The 23,253-nt window shown below is 39.5% G+C and overlaps 1 protein-coding gene across 2 annotated transcripts in view; it reads left to right on the top strand.

Annotated features, from left to right (window-relative positions):
• Positions 1-3,211: 3,211 nt before the first annotated feature.
• Positions 3,212-23,253, top strand: part of ERLIN1 (ER lipid raft associated 1) — a 39,732-nt gene continuing 19,690 nt past the window's right edge. The window contains exons 1-6 of one of the 2 annotated variants that reach the window (XM_023740790.1): positions 3,212-3,344; positions 5,071-5,152; positions 9,447-9,493; positions 11,307-11,368; positions 14,466-14,591; positions 16,395-16,468. In XM_023740790.1, the coding sequence (XP_023596558.1) occupies positions 3,232-3,344; positions 5,071-5,152; positions 9,447-9,493; positions 11,307-11,368; positions 14,466-14,591; positions 16,395-16,468 (504 nt within the window). In that variant the 5' untranslated portion in view covers positions 3,212-3,231. The remainder of the gene's footprint in view (positions 3,345-5,070; positions 5,153-9,446; positions 9,494-11,306; positions 11,369-14,465; positions 14,592-16,394; positions 16,469-23,253) is intronic. The other variant, XM_023740789.1, reaches the window with a different exon arrangement.

The raw sequence follows: 23,253 nt of genomic DNA, 5'->3' as shown, positions 1-23,253 counted from the left end.
TGGCTGAAAGCAGAAAATACCAGAAAGATGTTTACCTGTGTTTTATTGACTATGCAAAGGCATTTGACTATGTGGATCATAACAAATTATGGGTAACACTGTGAAGAATGGGAATTCTGGAACACTTAATTGTGCTCATGAGGAACCTGTACATAGATCAAGAGGAAGTTGTTCAAATAGAACAAGAGGATACTGCATGGTTTAAAGTCAGGAAGGGTGTGCATCAGGGTTGTATCCTTTCACCATACCTATTCTGTCTGTATGCTTAACGAATAATCCAAGAAGCTGGACTGTATGAAGAAGAATGCGGCATCAGGATTGGAGGAAGACTCTGAACAACCTGTGATACGCAGATGACATAACCTTGCTTGCTGAAAGCAAAGAGGACTTGAAGTTATTAACTGATGAAGAGCAAAGACTACAGCCTTCAGTATGAATTATACCTCAACCTAAAGAAAACCAAAATCCTCACAACTGGCCCAATAAGCAACATCATGAAAAACGGAGAAAAGATTGAAGTTGTCAGGGATTTTGTTTTACTTGGATCCACAAGCAATACCCATGGAAGCAGCAGTCAAGAAATCAAAAGATGCATTGCATTGGGCCAATCTGTTGCAAAAGACTTCTTTAAAGTATTGAAAAGCAAAGATGTCACCTTGAAGACTAAGGTGCGCCTGACCCAAGCCATGGTGTTTTCATCATATGTATGTGAAAGCTGGACGATGAATAAGGAAGACCGAAGAAGAATTGATGCCTTTGAATTGTGGTGTTGGCAAAGAATATTGAATATACCATGGACTGCCAAAAGAAAGAACAAATCTGTCTTGGAAGAAGTACAGCCAGAATGCTCGTTAGAAGCAAGGATGGCGAGACTACATCTTACATACTTTGGACATGTTGTCAGGAGGGATCAGTCCTTGGAGAAAGATATCATACTTGGTAAAGTAGAGGGTCATTGAAAAAGAGGAAGACACCCAACAAGATGGATTGACATAGTGGCTGCAGCAGTGGGCTCAAGCATAAAAGTGATTGTGAGCATGGTGCAGGACCCAGCAGTGTTTCATTCTGTGGTGCATAGGGTCACTATGAGTTGGAACCGACTCGACGGCACCTAACAACAATTGGTAAAAGAGATGCTAAAGGGTGGGGCCGTTTGCTGGTGGCTAGGGTAATGTTAGAGCAGCCTGATCCACATGATGGGCAGGTAGTGTGAGTCAGAACAGACAATCACAGTGACATCATATTTTTGATGTATAAGTTGAGAATAGTTTATTTTGAATGGCAATTGTGAATTTTCTACACCTCTTATCTCTAATCCAAGCAATATTATGAAGAACCATGGGAATGCATCCAGAAAAGATAGGGGCTGGAGCAAGTTATTTTTTTTATTCTTTGTGCTTTTATGGGAGTTAAAATAGCTAAGCTTTCCAAATGCCATTTGTCTGGAACAGACAAGGTCCCAGACATTTCTAGGTAATAAAAGTTAAATGATAATGTTAAGTGCATTTATTGAAGGAACAAGGTAGAGTGATCTGGGAGGGCTTGGTTTAATGAGGAATGGATTCTATATATTCCTTCCCATTTGCTACTACTGATGTAACCCCTGGGCTCACAGTTTCCTAACCACTTGACTTCCTTGCTGTCAGTCTGTCTCCACTCTAAGCCATCTTGCTTAGCTCTGGCAGAGTCACTGGCCTAAGGCACTGCTTTCCCATATTTCCCTATTTAGAAGGTTACAAAGTCTTCCAACCCTTGTAACACCAGCTCTGGTTCTACCACTAGCCTTTTGAGGCTTGCACCATTATTGTCCAGCTTCTCTACTATGCTGGTCTTAAAAACAAACAACTGTTGCCATAGAGTTGACTCAGACCCATGGGGACCCCAAGTGTGTTGAAGCAATACTGGGCACCACAGGATTTTTGATGGCTGATCTTTTGGAAGTAGATCGCCAGGACTTTTCTTCCAAGGCACCTCTAGGTATATGTGAACCTCCAACGTTTTGGTTAGCAGTTGAGCACGTTAACTGTTTGCACCACCCAGGAACTCCATGCTGCCCTTGTTCCCTTTCATTTCCACCTCTACTCCTTCCCCTTGTCTTTTTTATTGACCAGATAATATATGCACATGGGTCAGAATTTTAAAAGACCAGAAGAATATGAAATGAAAATAAGTCCGTCGCTTTCTGTCCTTTAGTCACCCCGTCCCCCTCCCAGTAGAAAAAATGGCATTCAGGCCTCTTTCAATTTCTGGTCCTAGCCTCCACACTTACGTGTTTTAGCTCATTCTGTTCGTTATTACCTGTATGTCCTTCACAAAGCCCTCAATGAACCAGCATAGGTGTTCAGACAGTAATTGATAAGTAAATGATGTCGTTGGATCGAATGTCCTTTGCACTTTACTTGCAGCAAGTATGGGGGCTCCTGAAGTGCAGAAGCTATGCCTGAAGCATGTGCTTGCCACACAGTAAGGCTCGGTATAAACCACAAAATGATAAATAACCGGTAACAGCGACCACACTGAGAGGGAGTGGGTTCTCTGCACAAGAACATACTGACCAGTCAGTCCCTTATCCAAGAGCTCCTCTCCTTTCCTCTGCATTCTTGCTTACTCCAGACTATCCATTTCTACCCTTTTACGGAGCAGACAACCACCAGCCACGCGCAGAAAGCAACAGACACATCCTCGCAAAAAATTGCGCGGCAGCTGACTGGAAGAATTTTGTCCCGTCCGCTCCCCGTCTCTACTCGCGGGGCTAGCGGCAGCGTCGCTGTGCGTCCTTGCGCAGCCGCAGTTCTGGGGAAGGGGGCGGGGCCGGTTGTTGGCGGCGTTGGCGCGGCCCGGGAGGCGGCTGCACGTGCGGGCTGGGGGTGGGGGGAGATGCGTCACTGATCGGTGAGGCACGGCCGAGGGGGTCGGCCTCCCTCCGGGGCCGGCCACTGGGCCCCTTCTCAGTTAGTGCCTTCCGGCGGGAGAGCAACCGTTGGGAGAGGGAGGTGTCATGAGGCTCACCTGCCCGGGGTTGGCCCACAGGCCGTCTCGGGCGGAGGGATTGGCGAGGGGGAAGCGGTCTCTGCGAGGAAGGAAAAACGAGGGGAAAGGGGCACAGGACTCCCCGGCTCGGCCTGCGGTCGGGCGCCTAGTCTCCGTAGCGGGAGGGTGGTCACTGGAGGGGGTGCGCCTGTCGCTCACCGGGCTGGGGATCCTTCCCTCCCTCATCCAGGAGGAACAAGGATGAATATGACTCAAGCTCGGGTTCTGGTGGCTGCAGTGGTGGGGCTGGTGGTTGTCTTCCTGTATGCCTCCATCCACAAGATCGAAGAAGGACACCTGGCTGTGTACTACAGGTGAGCGGCGTGTGCAGTCAGTTCAGGTTCTAGAGCAGAGAGAAAGAGGACTCCCTTTAGAGTGGAGTCTAGAAGTTGGTCCCTCTGCAGCGTCCTGAAGAGCCCTTCTCAGTCCTAGGAAGTGATTTTCGTTCCAGCCCAAGGGATAGTTTAGGGACAGCAGCAGGCTTTTGCAGGGTACCCTCCAGATGTTTGACAGTTTTCGTCCTACATACATTTTGTTGCAGAGGTTTAGACCCCTGGCTGTTATTTTTAGTATACAACACTCAGTTGTTTGAAGAAAGAAGGAAGGCAGGCAGGCAATAGTCACTCCACCTGTAACAAAGAGATGGATAAGTTGTCATTACATTCCATATAACTGCACAGGCTTTTAGTTTGTAACTTTAGATGCTGTTTAGAGAATCCAGACCTGTTTATGGTTGTTCCTTGGATTTTTCCTTTTAAAGCCGCCGAGTGTCTGGCTTATAAGGCCTTGATGACCGTGGTAGTTGTTGTATCCCCGGATCTTGAGGGACATAAACAGGATTGATGGGCCACCCTACTCCCACCTTACTTTTTCATTTCAAGTTGAGGAGAGGAATGGTATGAAATATATTACTCTCTAATTGAGCTTGCATAGCCTTTCTTTCAGGATAATTACCACCAGTTCCATTTTTATACAGACTAGTAAGAGAGAGGACAGTTTGTGGAAAAGTTGGCATAGTGGTGTTTACAAAAAGAGCTTCAGCTTTTTGCTTGTTTTTGTCCACCCCCCCAACTTGATATTTCTTCTTTTAGATCCATCTTGAGTCTTAGAAACAGTCTTCAGTGTGAGGAGCTAATTTCAACTACAATTTTAGCATAAGAAATGACAGATTAGTCTAGTTTTCCATTCTAGTTGAGCATTTTCTTCCTGACAGTAAAACCAAGGAAAGAACATTTCAGGGTATGCCTCTCAAAGAATTAGAGACCAACCTTAAATAGTTCATCTTTCCTTAGTTATTTGTTATGAGTTCTTTGCACACCTATTTATATTTTCAGGATAGGAAACTTTAAGTTCTATGAATTTATTACAAACTGTGTAAAGTAGGACTTTTAATATTTGTTCCCCAAATGCCTCATTTTTTATAATTTTTGAGGTGGGCTTTCTTACATTCCCTTGTTCAGAGAACAAGTCCATGTTCATATTCTATCTGTAATCTTATCCCCTCACCATTCATCTTTCCATGCTAATTTTTCTCCTGCTTTTATATGGAGACTTTATACCCTCAGTATTTTAGTTGCCTTGCAGATAGAGTAAAAGAATCTTGAGCCTCAGAAATCTTCTGCTTTCTTGAAAGTTTGTGTCTTCTTTTTTTCAACCCAGTGATCAAATGTTTTGATCTGACTCTTGTTATGTACGATTAAACTGTGAGCCCTTGGAGTTTTTTTCTAAAAGTGTTTCTCAGAAGGTTAAACACCAAGGAGAATCCTTTGAACCTGACAGCGGTACAGGAGAGCCAGAGGTACAGTTGGTCGAGCTTATGAAACAAGGTGTAACATCCAGCAATTTAACTTGATCTTTTCACCTTTTGGGGTGTGGCAGGTATTTTAGGGAGCAGCAGTTGTTCACCAAGAATAATTCATGTTAGTAAGGCTTTAGTAGATCAGTAGCATGAGTAAGAGTGAATATTTGTTATAGCATTTTAGATTTGGAAAGAGAATTTCTCTCTTTATAATCTTATCAAATTGAAACGTCTTTTTGCAGGGGAGGAGCTTTACTAACTAGCCCCAGTGGACCAGGCTATCATATCATGTTGCCTTTCATTACTACGTTCAGATCTGTGCAGGTGAGTGATTCCTAGGGAAGCCCCCACACTGGATAGACAGGTGTAACCGGAGCACCTCCCACACTTGGTAGCTCGGGTGGAGATGGATTTCCTTATTGCTTAGGCAGATGGTAGCATTTACTTAAATGCAGGGGTTAAAGTTCAGAGAACAATTGTCATAGGACACGTTATGATGAACCACCTCACTCTCTTGAAATGCATTAGAAGTAGGAGCTAGGCAGCTTGGAAAGCCTGACTTCTCCCATCTTTATAGTGGTATGCAGCAGGTTTTCTGTAAGTATTTGTTACTGCTTTCAAAATAAAAGCAAGAATTGGGAACACAGTTAGAAATGGCAAACCTTGATTTGGAACATTGTTTGGTTTCCATAGAGGCAGGCTCCTGAGCTACTGTTATCATGGAGGATCTGAATTTCTGTATGTACACAGTTTTTCTGCCTTAAGTTTTTTGCCTAGTATATTAGCACAATTTTATGTGGAGCCTTAGTGAACGTTCTGTTTTGACAACATCCTAGAATATTTGAAATGAGCATCTAATCATCTAAAAGAGTATCTTGACCATGAGAGACAGTTAATACATATCTTTTAACATAAGATGACAAAATAGAATTAGACTGTGACTACATTTGCAAGCTCTATATGATTATAAATTTTTGGATTCGGAAGATATTTCTTTACCATATTCTGCTGATTTTTCAGAACTCAGGAAAATGTAGATGTCATTTAATTTTGTTGGCGGTTGAGTCAGCCCCTGACTCATGGTGACCCCGTCTCTGACTCATGGTGACCCTGTGCACATGGACCGTGTGATCCGTAGGGTTTTTGTTGGCTGATTTTTGGGATCTAGATCACCAGACCTTTCCTCTAGTTTGTCTTAGTCTGAAAGCTCTGCTGAAACCTGTTTAGCGTCATAGCAACATGTAAGCCTCCGCTGAGGGATGGGTGGTGGCTGCACATGAGGTACATTGGCCAGGAATCAAACCAGAGTCTCCTGCATGGGAGGCAAGAATCCTACAACTGAAGCATCATTGTTCTCTATTTAATCTTCGCCTTGTAATTTAAGTTTATGCTTCTTGCTAAGGAAGAGTGTCATTATGAATACTTAAATCCCCTAAGTTTCCTTCTAGTCTTCTTTTAGGTGGCTTAGGGCGAGAATGTGTCTACTGAAGAGAAATGTGATGTTCTTCCCTTAGTCAGATTGATTTCCATGTTGTTTTCCCACGTTTATTCACTCTTATCTTAGTTTCTGCTCACCTCTTCTCTTACCATCTCTCCCTCCATTCCTTCTCTTTTTTCCTGCCTAAATCTTGCTAGCCTTTTTTAGGCTCATCTCAAACTCCTCCTCTTCTCATCTGTAGCTCTTAAAGTCTGTATTGTAAGTTTTGGCCCTTGGTCTTATTTCCTTTAATAATGTTGTCTAAGTTTCTGTGTATATTTTCTTTCAAAAAAGTCTCTATGCTTCTGGAGGCTTGGGGGCATGGGTTGTGGCATACTTAAATTTCTGCCTTCCCACTTATGGCGGAAGTTCTTAAATTGAGCTGATTTCTTAAGGAAGTAGTGTGGTGTGGTGAACTTGGGGCCAGAAATCTGGAGACTTAGGTTCTGGCCCTGCCTCTCCCACCAATTGGCTGCATGACTTTTGGCAAATCACTTAACTGTTGTAGACTTCAGTTATTCCTCTGCAAAAGAAGGGATTTTAATTACATGACCTCACTTTCCCAAGAGCCCAAACAGTCTGTATTGATGTTAGCAGCAGCAACAACAAACCCTTAGAGATAAGAGGCTTTTTTAGAGTATTCAAAGCCAGGTAAATCTGTGTCTTCTTAAAGCTTAGCATGTTAAGTCATACTCAATGAAGAGACATAAAAAGGAGATACAGACAATAAACATTAAACAGATTTAAGAGTTCAGTTACATATATAGTAAATATATGTATATGCACACAAATTGTCATGAGAGATGTAAATGAAGTTTGTAAAAAGATTTCAGTGAAAACTAATAGACTTTGCACTAACAAAAAACAATGTTAGGGCCAGTGAGACTAGGAATGTTCTTTCTTACTTTATGTGTGAAATAGGAACATTCTAGGAAGAATTACATTAATCAAATCCTTTTAAGACATTGTTCTGATAAGAATGAGACATAAATTCATTTTTTAGAAATTCTTTGAGCACATTCAAAGACACAGCCCAATATAAATAAATGGTTTAAGAAACTTGGTAATTGGAGGGAATATATATGAAGCGTCTTGGGAAATGTGAAATCCCATGTATCATGTAAGAGAAAAGAATGCTTAGAGAAATGATCTGAAACCTTCAGTCCTTAGAGTATGTATAAAATAACCAAAGACTTGCTTTCAAAATCAATATTCTGTTATGCTGGGAAAGTAATTTTTAAGATAAAAGAAGAACAGTTGTGGAGATAGAATGTTAACTTGAAGTTTAACATTTGAACTCTTTCCTAGTTCTTGGTTCAAAAATTGACCAGAGAATATCCTTTAGGTTTAAATACGAATGTATATTATATTTAAAGTTGGTGTGGAATATGGAAATTCCGTTTGGTTAATGTTTTGAAGGCAATAAGTTGAACTCATCTCACCCTCACTTTCCCTAGAAGTGTCACTAATGTTTACCATCACCCCTCCCAGAATTTTATATTCAACCAGTTACCAAATCCTTCCTCTATTATATCTCTTGAATTAACAACTTTCAATTCCCATACCCTTTACTAAATTAACCTGAATAAATTAATACTTGAGTTTCCCAGCTTCTATTTATAATAAATAATGAGAACCACATCACGTATTTGCAAGGGAATTAAGTAAAGAACATATTTTTGAAAGGTTCATTTTTTGACTATCTGTAAGGTAGACTAGGGAAAGCTCAAACTTCCCAGCCAACATTCAGGGTTCTCCTCTACCTAATACCAACTTGTTCTGAGAATTTCAGCTCTCATCTGAATTGCCCCATCTGCTCTAGGCAAGCTGGTCATCTTCCTGTCTCCTGTACACACAGTTTGTCCTCAACTTTGTGTATCTGAATAGGACATTTACTGAGCTGAAGATGTTGCTTTGGCTCAACTGTTAGTTCTTATTTCTCCCTCTTTAGGCCTGGCTTAGGAGCCCTCGTGCCTCAGTGGTTAAGTGGTTAAATGCTGGGCTGCTAATTGAAAGATTGGCAATTCAAACCCACCCAGTGGCTCTGCGGGAGAAAAATGTGGCAGTCTGCTCCCATAAAGATTTACAGCCTTGGAAACCCTATGGGGCAGTTCTGCTCTGTCTTGTAGGGTCGCTATGAGTAAGAATCGACTCAGTGGCAATTGGTTTGGTTTGGTTTTTGGTAGACCTCGCTTATAAGTACTTTACCTCAGAGAGCAGCTCAAACTACTGTTTTACTCTCTATCACTTAACACATAACAGCACGGTTTGTACTTTGTTGTTTTGTACCTGTTGATAGGTTGCTTTGTAAGGTTTTTATCTCCTCTCCTAGATTGTGAGCTCTTGGCAAACAGGACTCAGGTTTCCTTTTTCTTTTGTATTCCATAAGGTAGTATGTTGCTGTGTGCTTAAATAAGGCATTGTGTGTCCAGAATACGCTCATTAGATGCTATTGGAGGCACCTATTAGAGGTCTTAAGAGTGTGGCAGGGAGTCATCCTGGATCAGAACAAAGGTGTGACATGGGCAAGACAGTCATGCATCAGATTATTGGTTCACCAGAATGAAGCAGTGCAGGTGGTGGCACTTCTGCAAAGAAAATTGATGATCCATGTGAGAGAGATCACTAGGGCTTGACCTAAAACATTGACTATAGCTTTAGAGAAGAAAGGTTGCTGTTGAGTTCAGGCGGCACCTTTGAGTTATAGACTGCTTGAAGTACATAATAGTTATATTTTATCTTCAGTGTGAACAGTAATATGAGCAGTGGAATCAGAGTTCAGAGTGCAGGTCCTAGCTATACTATCCTCTTGGGGCAGCAGTGTAGTTTGCTTACATTCCCAGGCTAGCACCAGGCAAATGTGGGACTCTGAAAGAACAGTTTTCTGCTTATTAGCATTTGAACCCTTTCCTAGTGCATCTTTATTCAAACATTAGCTATAAAACATTTTGTCTCAAATCTTTAATTTCTACTAGGATACAAAAAGAAATGATTCCTATGACAGTTAATCTTTGGGGAACTGAAATTGTTACGGAGCTCTCCTGTACTTACTTCTCAGCAGCCCTCCAGGGGTTTTCCCCTGGGGTCAGTAGTTCTTTGAAGATATGTGTCCTGAGTATTGATGTATTTTTCCCTCCCCAGACAACACTACAAACTGATGAAGTTAAAAATGTGCCTTGTGGAACAAGGTAAGCTTTCCTCTTGCTTACCAGCCTCCTTTAGTTCAGATGGAGTTTCTGTTCATAAAACTGTGATCACCTAGACTTCATTCAAACAGGCACGACAGTAACCCAGGAGTATTTCTGTTCTGAGCATTATTTGAGCAAAAGCTTGTCTCTAAATGGAAGCGTTTCATATTAAGAGCCCTTATGGTGTTATCAAAAAAAGTATGTATTTTAGAGACAGCAGACTTGACATCACATGTCAGCATTGCTGCATCTGCTTTTGAGTTTTCCAAGCTTAGTTTCCTCACTTGTAAAACTCAGGCAATAAGACCTATCTTGTAAAGTTAGATTGTAAGGATTAGGATTAGTGCATTTAAAGTGCATAACCTAGCAGTTGGCCCAGAGTAGTTGCTAAATACAAGGTGGTTTTAAATTAAATCATCCCACCTTCTTCCCATCTGTAGTCTCAAATGTCATCTATTTTATAGTTCTGATTCAGTAGTCTGGAGTGAAGTCCAAGGATTTTCATTTCTAGCAAAAGTTCTCAGGTGGTGCTGATGCTGCTAGTCCAAGGACCTCACTTTGGGAATCACTGCCCTAAAGAGCTTTAGGGAGAGAAAGGCAAGCAAGGCCCAGATTATTTCTAGAGTATAATCAGTACATTGAATTGTATCAAAAGAAGTATGTAAAGTCCATGGCATTTTTTAAATGACCGAAACAACATATTGAAGCCTATAAAAGAGCCTTTAACATCTATAGAAGGACAGAAATGGTTTTAAAAACGGGAGCAAATGCCCTGTGTTTTAAGCTAATATATTTGATTATCAAGTTCTCCCTAGGTCTGTCTGTAACTCTTTTATGGTTTTCTTTTAGAGATGACTTAAAATTGGCAGCTGGTGGGATTTTGGATAATTTTTATTTTCACGCCTTTCTAAATTTCCCAGATTTTCTTCAGTAAACAGGTGTTAACCATTTATTTAAAAAAAAAAAATTGTAAATCAGTAGGAAGAATGTTATTTCTGTAGAGTTGGAAAATCTTTAACTCCATGTGTCTTAAATTGAGGTACACATGCCCTTCAGAGTATGTACTGGTAGGTCAGGATGTATACCAAACCAAAACCAAACCCATTGCCGTTGAGTTGATTCTGACTCATAGCAACTCTATAGGACAGAGTAAAACATCCCCGTAGTGTTTCCAAGGAGCAGCTGGTGGATTTGAACTGCCGACCTTTTGGTTAGCAGCCAAGCTCTTAAACACTGTGCCACCAGGGCCCCCCAGGAAGTATAGGAAGCCATAAACAAGACCTGTCTTTCTGTAGTGCCAGCTTTACTTGAAGGGGGCAGATTCTTTTCATATTAGAATAAATACAGATAAGTAGATTTAAAATCCTGGTGAATTGTTAAAATAAGGCAGGGAACATCAAAAAAATTTTCAGCTTGTGACTGGCCTCTGTACGTCTTGGGAACCTTTTCACTTTACTTGGTTCCTTGGTGGAAAAGTGGAGAAGTGCACTGCCTTAGCTGGTGGCTTCATTGAATTAGGGAAAAGTAGTAAGTAGCTCTAGGTTATAGATTCAGTCCTCATGTGAGCCAGTTTGATCACAGCTGGTACAGAGGTGGGCATTTGATTGAGAGGAGCCAGGTGAGTGTGTGTAGGCAGAATAGTAGAGTGCCCTCTCTGCCCTTAGAAGGGCCATTTTAATCAAGCAGTAGCATATGTCTATAGATTTTCCTTGTAAATTTCTATTATGTGGCATATGTTTGGGCATATAGGATTAATTTGGGATTATCATAGGCTTATATTTGACTTACGTGTCTTCCATTTCTTTGTTTTTAGTGGTGGGGTCATGATCTATATTGACCGAATAGAAGTGGTTAATATGTTGGCTCCTTACGCAGGTATGGTACTCATCTACTGTTTTTTTTTTAAATAGTTCTCATTAGAGAACTTACAATTTGAGAGATTCCCTGAGGAATAGGAAGGTACTTTTAAAGTTTCATGATATCAGTGACTTCTGACAAATGTAAGAGAAGAGTCAGTGGAATATTCTGGACAGATTGACTTTCTGCAACTATATGGGTTGCTCTTCTCTTGAGTAGAGTGGCTTCTAAGAGCAAGAAGATCACTGATTATTTCTAGAATTGGAAAGTAGCATTTTATCATGTCAGGATGAGAACTTATTTCCTTGTGTGGTAAAAATCTGTCGTTTATTGATTTTGTGACTATAGAGAAGTCTTTTCTAGTTGATATTTGGTCTCACTTGCAAAGCAATCTGAAAGTCTTCAGTGAAGGGAAAGCATTTTCTTGGTAAAGATGAAAACCCACAGAGATGGAATGGGCACAGTTCAAATAAAAAACTTAATTAGAAGCTTTGGCAGAGCTCTAAAGAACAATTTGCCATTTATCTTCATCCTTCTTGTCGAAAACTAGCATGCCTGGTATGTACAGGGTGCTACTGTGCTTGGCAAGGACAGTTCACAGAGGTGAAGTTATAGCTTCTGCCCTCAAAGAGTTTTTATTTTACTTGAGCAGACATGATACACACCTAAAAAGATATACTGGGATATAAGGCCATGTTAAATTTAACATCACAGGTATAGGCAAAAATAAAAAACAGCAAAAAGATTTCAGAGCAGAAAGCAGGCTGTATTGCTGTCAAGTGAATTTGGATCAGTTTGTAAGCATTTTCCTTATCTTTTTTTGTCTACTTTCCCTGGTGTAAAATGCATGTAGTAGCAGTAATAGTAATAATGTCATCAGAACCTGTCTTAACTTTAGGGGAGATAATGACCGGGATCAGCCCAAAGCGATCCCTGTGAGGTGGAGGTCAGACATACCTCCACTCTCCAACCTTTTTAAAAATCCTAACACCAGCTGTCCCATGGCACTCTCTGCTTTTCTTCTGGGTTCAATAATTTGTTGCAATGGCCACACAGAACATCACAGACCATACTTACAGTTAAGTGGTTTATTAAGAACAGGCTGCAACTCAGCAATCAGGATCAGGAAGCATGTGGGCAGGGTCTCCCTTCTTCAGTGCAGGACAGTTCTCTCAACTCTTCTTGCCCCTCCCCTCTGTCACTGTCAGCTCTGCCAGTGGTCCCTCTCCTGGCCTGTTGATGCTGGCTCTGCTGCTGAGCCCCTGCTGGGCCTCTCACTGTCTTCAGTGTTACAGCTCTTGACCATTGTTACAGCTCTTGGGAAGTTCCTTGCCTCCTTTCTCTCTCTGCCTCTTCTTTCTGCTTTCTTCCTTCTTCCTGCTGCTTTTCTTCTTCTTTCTGTCTGACTAAACCTCTGTGGGGCTGGCTGCTTAAATAAACTCCTTGTCAGTTTAAGGCATGGCACTTCCATCAGGGCCATGAACTGACCAGTCTCCTCTCAAACTCTCCAGTCCACTCTTGGTAGGCCATAGACACTTCAGCACTTCATTTGCATAGCAGGCACAGCTGGGGGTTACAGCTCACCTTATTTGCATAGCCCATTGAGGCACATACCAATTACAGGGCAGGCTGCAGTCCAGGATCAGACAGAAGTATCAAACTAAGTTGTTTACAACTTAGGAAATGTAAGTTAACCTGGACAAAAGTAAGAAAACCTCTAGGGTGGAAAACTAGGGCAAAGATAACTGTTCAGGGCTTAGGGGAAAAATCTCTCAACCTGTTTTTCGAAAGAACCAAGGCAGAAAGCCAGAAGGAACTCATTTCATCACACCTGATCACAAATCATTGAAATAAATTACAGGCAGTCCCCAGGTTACAGATTACGAATGAGATCAGTTCCTAACTGTGTCTTTTAAGTCAAATTTGTAGGTAAGTCAGAACAGGTGCATACGATTCTTATTTACCCTTACAAGAAAACTAAAGGCTCGAAGCCTTTGCAATGATTTGAAAGCTGCACGTGCAGCAGGTGACGGTGATTATGATGAAGCATTTTTTGCCACTAGGGGTTGGTTCAAAGTGAGGGCAAATTTACATAAGAATAAATGACTGGTACCTCTTCCTAGCCCAGGGACCGCGTGTATAGTCAGAAAAAGGGAAGACTGATGGTTCTCTAGCCAGAGATTAATAGGAAACTATTAGATCACCAATTCATTTGGAAAATGATCAAGTGAGTCATTGCATCCAATATCCTGCATGGAAAAGCCAGTGGAGCAAGTCCTTGGGTCTGCGGGCAGAAAGCAGCATGTTTTGGTAGGTAGAGCACAGGTTCTGACACGGGCTAGTATATTCCCTTTGACACATTTCTGAAATTCTCTGGCTCTCAGTGCCCTAATATGTAAAATTAGGTATATTTGGGAGAATTAAGTGCCGATGTATGTAAATTACATAAGGCCTCATCCTGTAAATGTTAGCTTCTTTGCCTTCTAGCCTGGTGTCTCTTTCACAGTCTTTCAAAACTGCATTTTTAAGTGCATTCTCCTACATTCCTGGTTCTTCACAGCCTAGACCAAACAATGTTTTTAAAAGTAGGCATTTTATATATGTTTTTTTTTTTAAATGCCTTTTTTTTACATGGTCTTTTGCAGCTGCTGCCCTCTTTTATTCCTACTGTTATCAATTAGCTCAGGTCTTCTTTACTTCTTAGCTAAACTTTTGCAGTAATTGCCTTCCACCTTCCCTGCCTTTGGTCTCTATGCCTCTCAGTTCATCTTCACATTGCTGCCAGTACAGATTTGATTATGCGACTGCTAAAATACAAACCTGAATGTGCCATGCCCTTCCTTGAAAACTTCAAGCTTCCTGTTACCTCCAAAATGATGTATACTTTGCTTAGTATGGAATTCAAAGTTTGCCCATTGGTATTGCAAATGCTAAAAAAATCTGGAAAATTCGAGCACGAGGATCACAAGGTTTGTGAGTTGTGTTTTATTTTTTACTATTTTGTTAACACGTTTGCTCGTGTACATTATTTCACTGTAACTTTTACCCTAACTGAATTAGAAGATACCTAGGTCACTTTTACATAAAACAAACACGGATTGTCCCTCTCCTTCAGTGTTTGATATCGTGAGGAACTATACTGCAGATTATGACAAGACCCTAATCTTCAATAAAATCCACCATGAGCTGAACCAGTTCTGTAGTGCCCACACGCTTCAAGAAGTTTACATTGAATTGTTTGGTAAGTGGAAATCTTGTTCAACTTGTTCATGGATGCCATAATAATGTTAGTAAACCTTATATTGGAGCTCTGGTGGTGTAGTGGTTAAAAGCTCAGCTGCTAACCGAAAGGTCTGCAGTTTAAATCCACCACCCTCTCCTTGGAAACCCTATGAGGTGGTTCTACTCTGTCCTATCAGGTCGCTCACTATGAGTCTGAATGGACTTGGCAGCAGTGGGTTTTTTTGGTTAAAACCTTATGTTATATGAACATTTCTTCTGATTTTATAATAGAGTAATTGTCTTTAAAATAGTTTATTTTTGTCCTAAGTTTAAAATTTCTTGTCATGATGAAGCGAATAAGTAGACAAGATATTTTAAGAATAGATATTTTCTGAAATGCATAATACGTAACTTGGTAGAATTGGAAAAACTTCATTTACTTACAGGCTACATTCTGGTTGTACTGTGATAACATAAAATTAGCTTTGTTGCTAATTTAATAGATAACTTGAGGAAATTTAGAAGGCTGTGAGGAATTAAGTCTTGTGGGGACTCCCAAGACCAGCCCCAGATTTGATGATTTACTAAGAGGACTGACAGGAGCCAGCATATAGTCATACTTGTGGCTGAGATTTTATAGCGAAAGGATACAAAGCAAAATCAGCAAAGGGAAAAGCTCATGAGGCGAAGTCCAGAGGGAAGCAGGCACAAGCTTCCAAGAATTATCTCCCAGTGGTATCACACAGGACATACTTAATTCCTCCAGCATTGAATTGTGACAGCACTTGTGAAGTATAGGCTACCAGGGTCAGCGCCCAAGGTTTTATTGGGGCTGGTCACGTAGGCCTAGCATGTAGCAAACTTCCAGACTCTAGAAGGAAAACAGGTGTTCAGCTACTCTTACCAGTTCTGGGAATGGTGGGAATTCTCCCCAAATCCAATTCAGATGGCAGCCAAGGGCCAATCTTAAAAACAGGCCTCTCTAAGGATTTCAGTCTCAGGCCTGCTATGTTAACTCTTCTGCACAAGTTACATTTCATTTGTGATAGTGAAAGCTCTGACCAGGGAATCCATTGTTGCTATTGATAGCTCACTTCTCCCTCCTGGAATTCCTAGTGAATTTCTGAGAAAGAGGCACAGGGTTGGTTATAATCAATTTAGAGATCTACCAATTGATTCTTCTTTGATTATTGTACTTCGATGGATATGAGGAAACTTATCTGTCCTAATTTGTCACATCGCTAGTCACCATTTGAATAGTGGTGAAAGTACCATTGAGGTGGATAGAAAATCCACGAATTACAAGTTACAAGCGAAGTGGCATCTTTATTGCCCATCTGTATGTGCTTCAAAGACCTTGCTGTGAGCTTTTTTCCCTCTTTTTAAATCTAAAGTAATTGTAAGCTGAGGTACATGGAAATGAAATTTAGTTACTTTTGGATTTGGGTAAAGGTTGACTGAAGATAGGAATTTGCTTTTTTCTGAGAATCGGGACACAAGAGCCCTGAATTAAAATACTATAGACCCAGATTCTCCGCTTCTTCATTATTGGATAAATGTAGACTGCTGCTTGTCATCTTCCTTCCTTAAATTTTTTATTAGATAATTCCTCATACTTCCTCCCACACAAAAGAAAAACAGAATTAATGTGTGTGTGTGTGTATATATGTCTATGTATCTACCTACCTACCTAATCTGAAGCAGTTTAACAGTTTTTCTATTAAAGAATAGTACTATGGAAACTTTAGGTCTAATAATGATGGGTTTTATTATTTTAAAAAAAGAGTATCATGAGAGCTGTTGTTCTTGGCTTCAAAAACAGATCAAATAGATGAAAACCTGAAGCAAGCTCTGCAGAATGATTTAAATGTCATGGCTCCAGGTCTCACTATACAGGTAAGCCCTTTTCCTTGGGATGTTCTCTGAGAATTTGGAGAGCTCTAAATTTAGTCCTGCTTTCATCAAATTGTTTATTCAGGAATTATTTAATTGACGTTCTGTGGTAATTTGTAGACTACCTTTCTCATTTTTTACTTTAAGTAAAATATTCTTTCGGCTTACCATGAGTAGCATTTTCGTATGAACACTCGTATAAGGAACAGATAAGCTGAGGTTCTTAAAAGGAAATAAAATCCATATACTTGCTACACGTGAGGCATTATGAGTATACAGTAGTATCTATAAATCAGTGTAAGAGTAACACTTGCCCTCAGATTTGAACAATAATTCTAAACAAAATAAATGGCACAAAGTTTTAATTGACAGATGAATTGATTATATTATGAATGCTGTAAGAGTTAGAATATTTCAAGAGAGTGTGATCTGGTAAGACTATGATTGAGTTGAGATTTTAGTTCGGTGTGGAAGAATTATTACAATTTATATGGGGGAGAGGTGTGAGGAAAGTATTTCCAGTGGGTGGGGTGGCCTGAGTAAAAGCAAGGTAGCAGATGAATTTAGCGGCAGTGGGAGATAGAATGGTGAGTGGCTATACGCCTACTATTCTGGATTAGTATTTTTTCTGATTGTGGGTAGAAATTCATTGGTGAGTTGTAGAATCAATTTTAATGGGTGAGGACAGCATTTTAAATAAAGTGGAATAGAATAGGAAAAGAAATTAGAGCACGTGGCATGTAATAAGGTTAAATATTCTGTGAGACTTTTATTTGTTTCATGTAAGCGTGTGGGGGTGGATGTTTCAATTGGGTCTCACTGTAAAATGCATTTCTTTCTGTGATTATGGTCAGTAATGTTTGAAAGCCACTGCTCTGGATCTGGATTATCTGAGAAGTGGCAGTGTGGCTTCTCTGGTGTCCTTTCTCAGAGGTTCTAGATCAGTTGATAGTTGTGAAGAACGTTACCTTCAGCTACAGACAAAGCTTTCTTAGGTGTCAGATGTGTCTCAATTCTTTAAATAAATAAATGAGACTAGGAAGACAGGCAGGGCTTTTCCTGTGGCCTCATTCGTGCTATGCCATTGTCTCACATAGTCCCTGAGAGTGAGCCAGCAAAGTTAAGGAGTCCTTTGAAACATCCAGAACTAACTTTGTAATAAACTCTATCAGTTATGCGGTCAATTATGGCTGGCGTAGCTTTTTAATTTTCAAAAAAAAAAAAATGAATGTGACTGTCATAGAATCTTAGATTCTGCCCAGGTTGTTACTTAGAGATCTAACTCATTCCTTTTAACAACTGCCTAGAATTCTTTTCTTCATATTACTTAACCATTGCCTTACTGTTTCCAGTTTTTTACTATTAATAAACAAAGTGGAGTGAGCATTCCTGACATGTTTCCTTATAAATATGCACAGTGTTTATCTAAGGTAGAAACCTAGAAGCAAAGTTTTTTTTTGCTAAATTGTAGGGTCAGCACGTTGCCGTTGAGTTGATTCTGACTCATTTTGTCTCCAAGTGTTATGGAGCAGAACTCTGTAGGGTTTTCTTGGCTGTAATCTTTAGAGGGTGGATTGCCAGGCCTTTCTTCCATGGCACCACTGGGTGGGTTCAAACTGCCAACATGTAGGTTAGTAGTTGAGCACAAACCATTTGTTCCACCTAGGGACCTTTTTGTTATTAATAGAGATCATCAAATTATCCTTCAAAGTGAGTATATAAATACACATTTTTACCAGGAGTATTTTTGTTTCCCCACAACCTCATCAGCATTTGAAGCAATCAGACCTCTTAATTTTTGCTTTGTGGATAGTGTGAAGATGTCTCTTTGACTTACATTTCCTTGATTATTAATGAGGTTAAGCATCTTTTGGTATTTTTACTGGTCATTTATATTCTCTTCTGTAAATTGCCTCTTCATATCCTTTGCCTGTTTTTCCGTTGAATTGTTTTTCTTTTTTACAGATTTGTTATGGTTCTTTGTATATTTTCCATATTTTTATACACACACATTATATATGTTGTGGAAAAAAAATTAGGTAGTAGGAAAAGCATGAAGAACAAAGTGAAGTTCACCAGTTTGTATTCTTACTATATAGAAAAAAATCACTTTTAACAAAAAAATCACTTTTAACAATTTATTAGGTTATTCCAGACTCTTCTTAATATACAGGAACGTATGTTATAGACATAAATAAATAAATTTTAAACAAAATGAAATCATACCATACCTGGTTTTTTTTTTTTCACTAACTAAGCCCTGGCAATCTACTTCTGAAAAATCAGCCATTGAAAACCCTATGGAGCACAGTGCTAGTCTGACACAATGAGGTCTTCATGAGTTGGATCAACTCGATGGCAGTTTGTTTTGTTTTGTTTTGTTTTTTTGTTTTAGTGAGGTTGAATGTCCTAGGATATTTGTTGGCCATTTGTATTTCATTTGTGAATTGTTCGTTGCGTTGATCAATTATTTGGTGGTGATTTATCAGTTTTTCTCAGTGATTTAAATACACTATTTGTTAATATGTTTAAGTTTTTGCAGCTCTTTTAAATGCATTGGAACATTTTCTCCCAGGTGTTTTTGTTTTGTTTTTGTCACTTGGTTTTTTCATCCTAACAATTCTGAAGCTTTTTTGTCCTAACAATTCTGAAGCTTTAAACTTTTACATAGTCATTTTATTCTTTTTTACTTTGTGATGTTTGGCTTTGTTGGCACACCATAAGAGCCTTATAGAAATTTAAATAAAATCAGAAATTATAAAATTTTTCTCTCCTTTTATGGTTGTATTTTAGATTTAAATCTTTAATCCATCTGGAATCCATTTTGATGTCAATTGTGAAGTAGCCTCTAATTTCCTCTTCTGTATTGGATAGCAACTGTGATTTACTGAAGAATTTATCCTCCCTCCTTCTCCCCTCCTCTCCTCCTCTGCTGTTAGAAATGACGTTTGTATTGTATACTAAATTTCAGTATATGCTAGAGTCTTTTTCTGTGCTTTGCTGTTCCATTGATTTTTCTGTTTTATTAGTTATTGAGCCCTTGATCTTTTCCAGTCAAGTCTGCTTCTCTTCTGTTTTTCATTCTTATCAGTAAATGACACTGCCTTCCTCTCAGGAGACCAGTCTAAAAGTATGAAGGCATCTTTGACATATCCCCCCCTACCCATAGCATCTAATCAATCCCCATACTCTGCTGATTCTACCATCAAAACCCATGTAGAACTGCCCATTTTCACCCACCTCCTAGACAAAGCCAGCACCTCTTGCCTGGACTTGTACGGTAGCCTCCTGACCATGTTCTCCACTTTCACTTTTACCCTACCCACTTCATTTTCTGCACAGCAGCAAGAGGGATTTTTAAATTTATTTATTTTCTTTATAAAAACTTATTGAATGAAAAAGTATAGCTTTATAAATACATTCTTAAATTGGTAGGGCAAGATCTCCATTGTTTTGGTAGCTTTTGTTTTGTTATAGTTTCTTAAACAATAGTTGGAATGCATTTTTAGTTCTTCAATCTGTTTAACCAGCCTTCCTGGTTTTTTTTTGGTCTTTAAACATAATGGTAATAATTCCTTTAAGTTCAATAAATTTTAACTATTACAAGACTTGTGCAGATGTCACTATTAGACAATATTAGTGACTGGCACTGGGTTCCTCATAAAATAGGAAATAAATTCGCTGAAAAGTGTAATCGACAACCATTTAAAGTTTTGTTATGGCAACACAAAGTATGGCTAATGAGTTGCCCCCAAAATCACCAACACAGCATGATCATCATCTTAAATATACTTCAGCTAAGCCTTTAAAAAAAGTGAGTGTCTTCACTACCCCTGAGACCACTAGTTAACTGTGGTTCATACTTTAAAATGTGAGTATACCCACACAAGAAAGTGAACTAATCACTGTTTTAAGATTTCTACATCTGATTATCATATTGCAGATTTGTCCAGGAACACAAATTTGAGTCATTAAAATGTAAATTTAAGTACCATTAACAGGCCAACTGGACTATAATTCCTATAGGTTAAGAGAAAATTTAAGGATTAACTTAAAACTCATTTATACGTTAAAAGATGTAGGAAATATATAGGCAGCGCCAAAATCAATTCTTAATCTGCTAATATTCACTTACTCCTATTCTTGGCACAAGTAATGTCAAATTCCTGGGTAGGCTAGGGGAAGGAGGGCAAATTTTTAGATTCTTTTGAAGGTTTCATCGGAGATGGTCTCAAGTCCAGTGTCCATACATTCAGAAACATTGATTTTCTAGGTACTTTAAATTACTGTTCTCTTAAACCTGAAGAAGCCTTTATGTCTTTCTCCCTTAGACATGGCGTATGAAATATTGCAGAGAGAACTGGACATACCTACTAGTCATCTTTATGACAATCAGTGATTTAAAGAAGTCATCTCTGTAATACCTAAGGGTTGTCTAAGGCTAAAGAGGTCAATTTGAAAGCCAATTCGGGAACCAGGAGCTCTGACAAGTTGTGTGTTTTATGGCTGGTTGGCTTTCAAGAAATGATATGCCTACTAAAGCTGTTATTTTTAGAGGATAGGAATCTCAGAAGTAATTACTTTGAAAATACAGCCAAACAGCAGTACTTCTTACCTTGTGGAACAGTGTGTTACTAATTTCTCATTCATAATTTGAATCCAAAAAAGTCTTAACAGCCTTCCTTTTTTTTTTTGTTTGTTTATTGTTGTGCTTTAAGTGAAAGTTTACATTTCAAGTTAGTCTCTTATACGAAAATTTATGCATACATTGTTATGTGACCCTTTTTGCTCTCCCTGTACTGTGACAGCACACTCCTCCTTTCCACCCCTGATTTCCCATGTCCGTTCAACCAGCTCCTAACCCTCTCTGCCTTCTCATCTCACCTCTGGACAGAAACTGCCCATTTAGTCTCATGTATCTACTTGCGCTAAAAAGCACACACTTCATGAGTATCATTTTATGTCCCACAGTCCAGTCCAATCTTTATCTGAAGAGCCTTCCTATTTTTAACACATTACCATATGGTTGTAGTAACTTGACTTTTTTGTGCAATTTTAAAATCTGGTAAGGTATATCATCTTTTCAAAAACAATGACCTTTGGTATTTCTGCCCTTTGGTATTTCTGCCAGTTTATAGTTTTTTTTTTGGATGAATAATTTTTAATTGTTGTGCTTTGAGTGAAATTTTACAATTCAAGTTAGTCTCTCATACAAAAATTTATACATACATTGTTATGTGACCCTAATTGCTGTCCCTATACTGTGACAGTACACTCCTCCTTTCCACCTCTGATTTCCTGTGTCCATTCAACCAGCTGCTGACCCTCTCTGCCTTTTCATCTCACCTGTGGACAGGAGCTGCCCGTTTAGTTTCATAAATCTACTTGAGCTAAGAAGCACAATCTTCACGACTATCATTTTACGTCCCGTAGTCCAGTCTAATCTTTGAAGAGTTGGCCTTGGGAATGGTTTTAGTTTTGAGCTAACAGAGAGTCTGGGGGTCATGTCTTCTGAGGTCCCTCTCACAATCAAACCATTAAGTCTGGTATTTTAGTAGAATTTGAGTTCTGCACCCCACTTTTCTCCTGCTCCGTCAAAGACTCTCTCTTCTGTTCCCTGTCAGGGCAGTTATTGGTGGTAGCCGGGCACCATCTAGTTCTTCTGGTCTCAAGCTGCTGAAGTCTCCGGTTTACATGGCCCTTTCTGTCTCTTGGGCTAATACTTTCTTTGTGTCTGTCGTGGTCTTCATTCTCCTTTACTCCAGGTGGATTGGGACATATTGATGCATCTTAGATGGCTGCTCGCTAGCTTTCAAGACCCCAGGCGCCACTCACCGAAGTGGGATGCAGAACATTATCTTAATAAACTTTGTTATGCCGGTTGACCTGCTGCTGTGTCCCTCAAAGTGTTTGGTTCTATTCAGGAAACTTCTTAGCTTTGATTTAGTCCAGTTGTGCTGACTTCCCCTGTAGTGTGTACTGTCCTTTCCTTTACTTAAGATAATTCTTGTCTGCTATCTAGTTAGTGAATACCCCTTTCCCACCTTCCCCACCCTCGTAACCATCAAAGAATGTTTTCTTCTATGTTTAGACTTTTTCTTGAGTTCTTATAATAGTGATCTTATACAATATTTGTCCTTTTACAACTGACTAAATTCACTCAGCATAATGCCTTCCAGATTCCTTCGTGTCATAAGATGTTTCACAGATTCATCATTGTTCTTCATCATTGCATAGTATTCCATTGTGTGAATATACCATAATTTGTTTATCCATTCGTCTGTTGACGGGCACCTAGGTGCTTTCCATCTTTTTCTATCGTGAACAGTGCTGCAGTGAATGTGGGTGTGTATATAACTATTCATGTGATAGCTCTTATTTGACTAGATGTATTTTAAGGAGTGGGATGCTGGATTGTATGGTACTTCTATTTCTAGCTTTTTAAGGAAGTGCCAAATTGATTTCCAAAGTGGTTGTACCATTTTACATTCCCACCAACAGTGTATAATTGTTCCAGTCTCTCCACAACCTCTCCAACTTTTATTATTTTGTGTTTTTTGAAATAATGCTAACCTTGTTGGGGTGAGATGGTATCTCACTGTAGTTTTGATTTGCATTTCTCTAATGACTAATGATCATGAGCATTTCCTCATGTGTCTGTTAGCTGCCTGATTGTCTTTGGTGAAGTGCCTGTTCATATCCTTTGCCGATGTTTTAATTCGGTTATTTGTCTTTTTGTTGTTGAGGTTTTGCTGTATCTTGTAGATTTTAGAGATTAGACGCTGATC

Source organism: Trichechus manatus, unplaced genomic scaffold (genome assembly GCF_000243295.1).
Source record: "Trichechus manatus latirostris isolate Lorelei unplaced genomic scaffold, TriManLat1.0 scaffold00007, whole genome shotgun sequence".
In the NCBI taxonomy this organism is placed as follows: Eukaryota; Metazoa; Chordata; class Mammalia; order Sirenia; family Trichechidae; genus Trichechus; species Trichechus manatus.
This window is presented reverse-complemented; position numbering and strand designations above follow the sequence as displayed.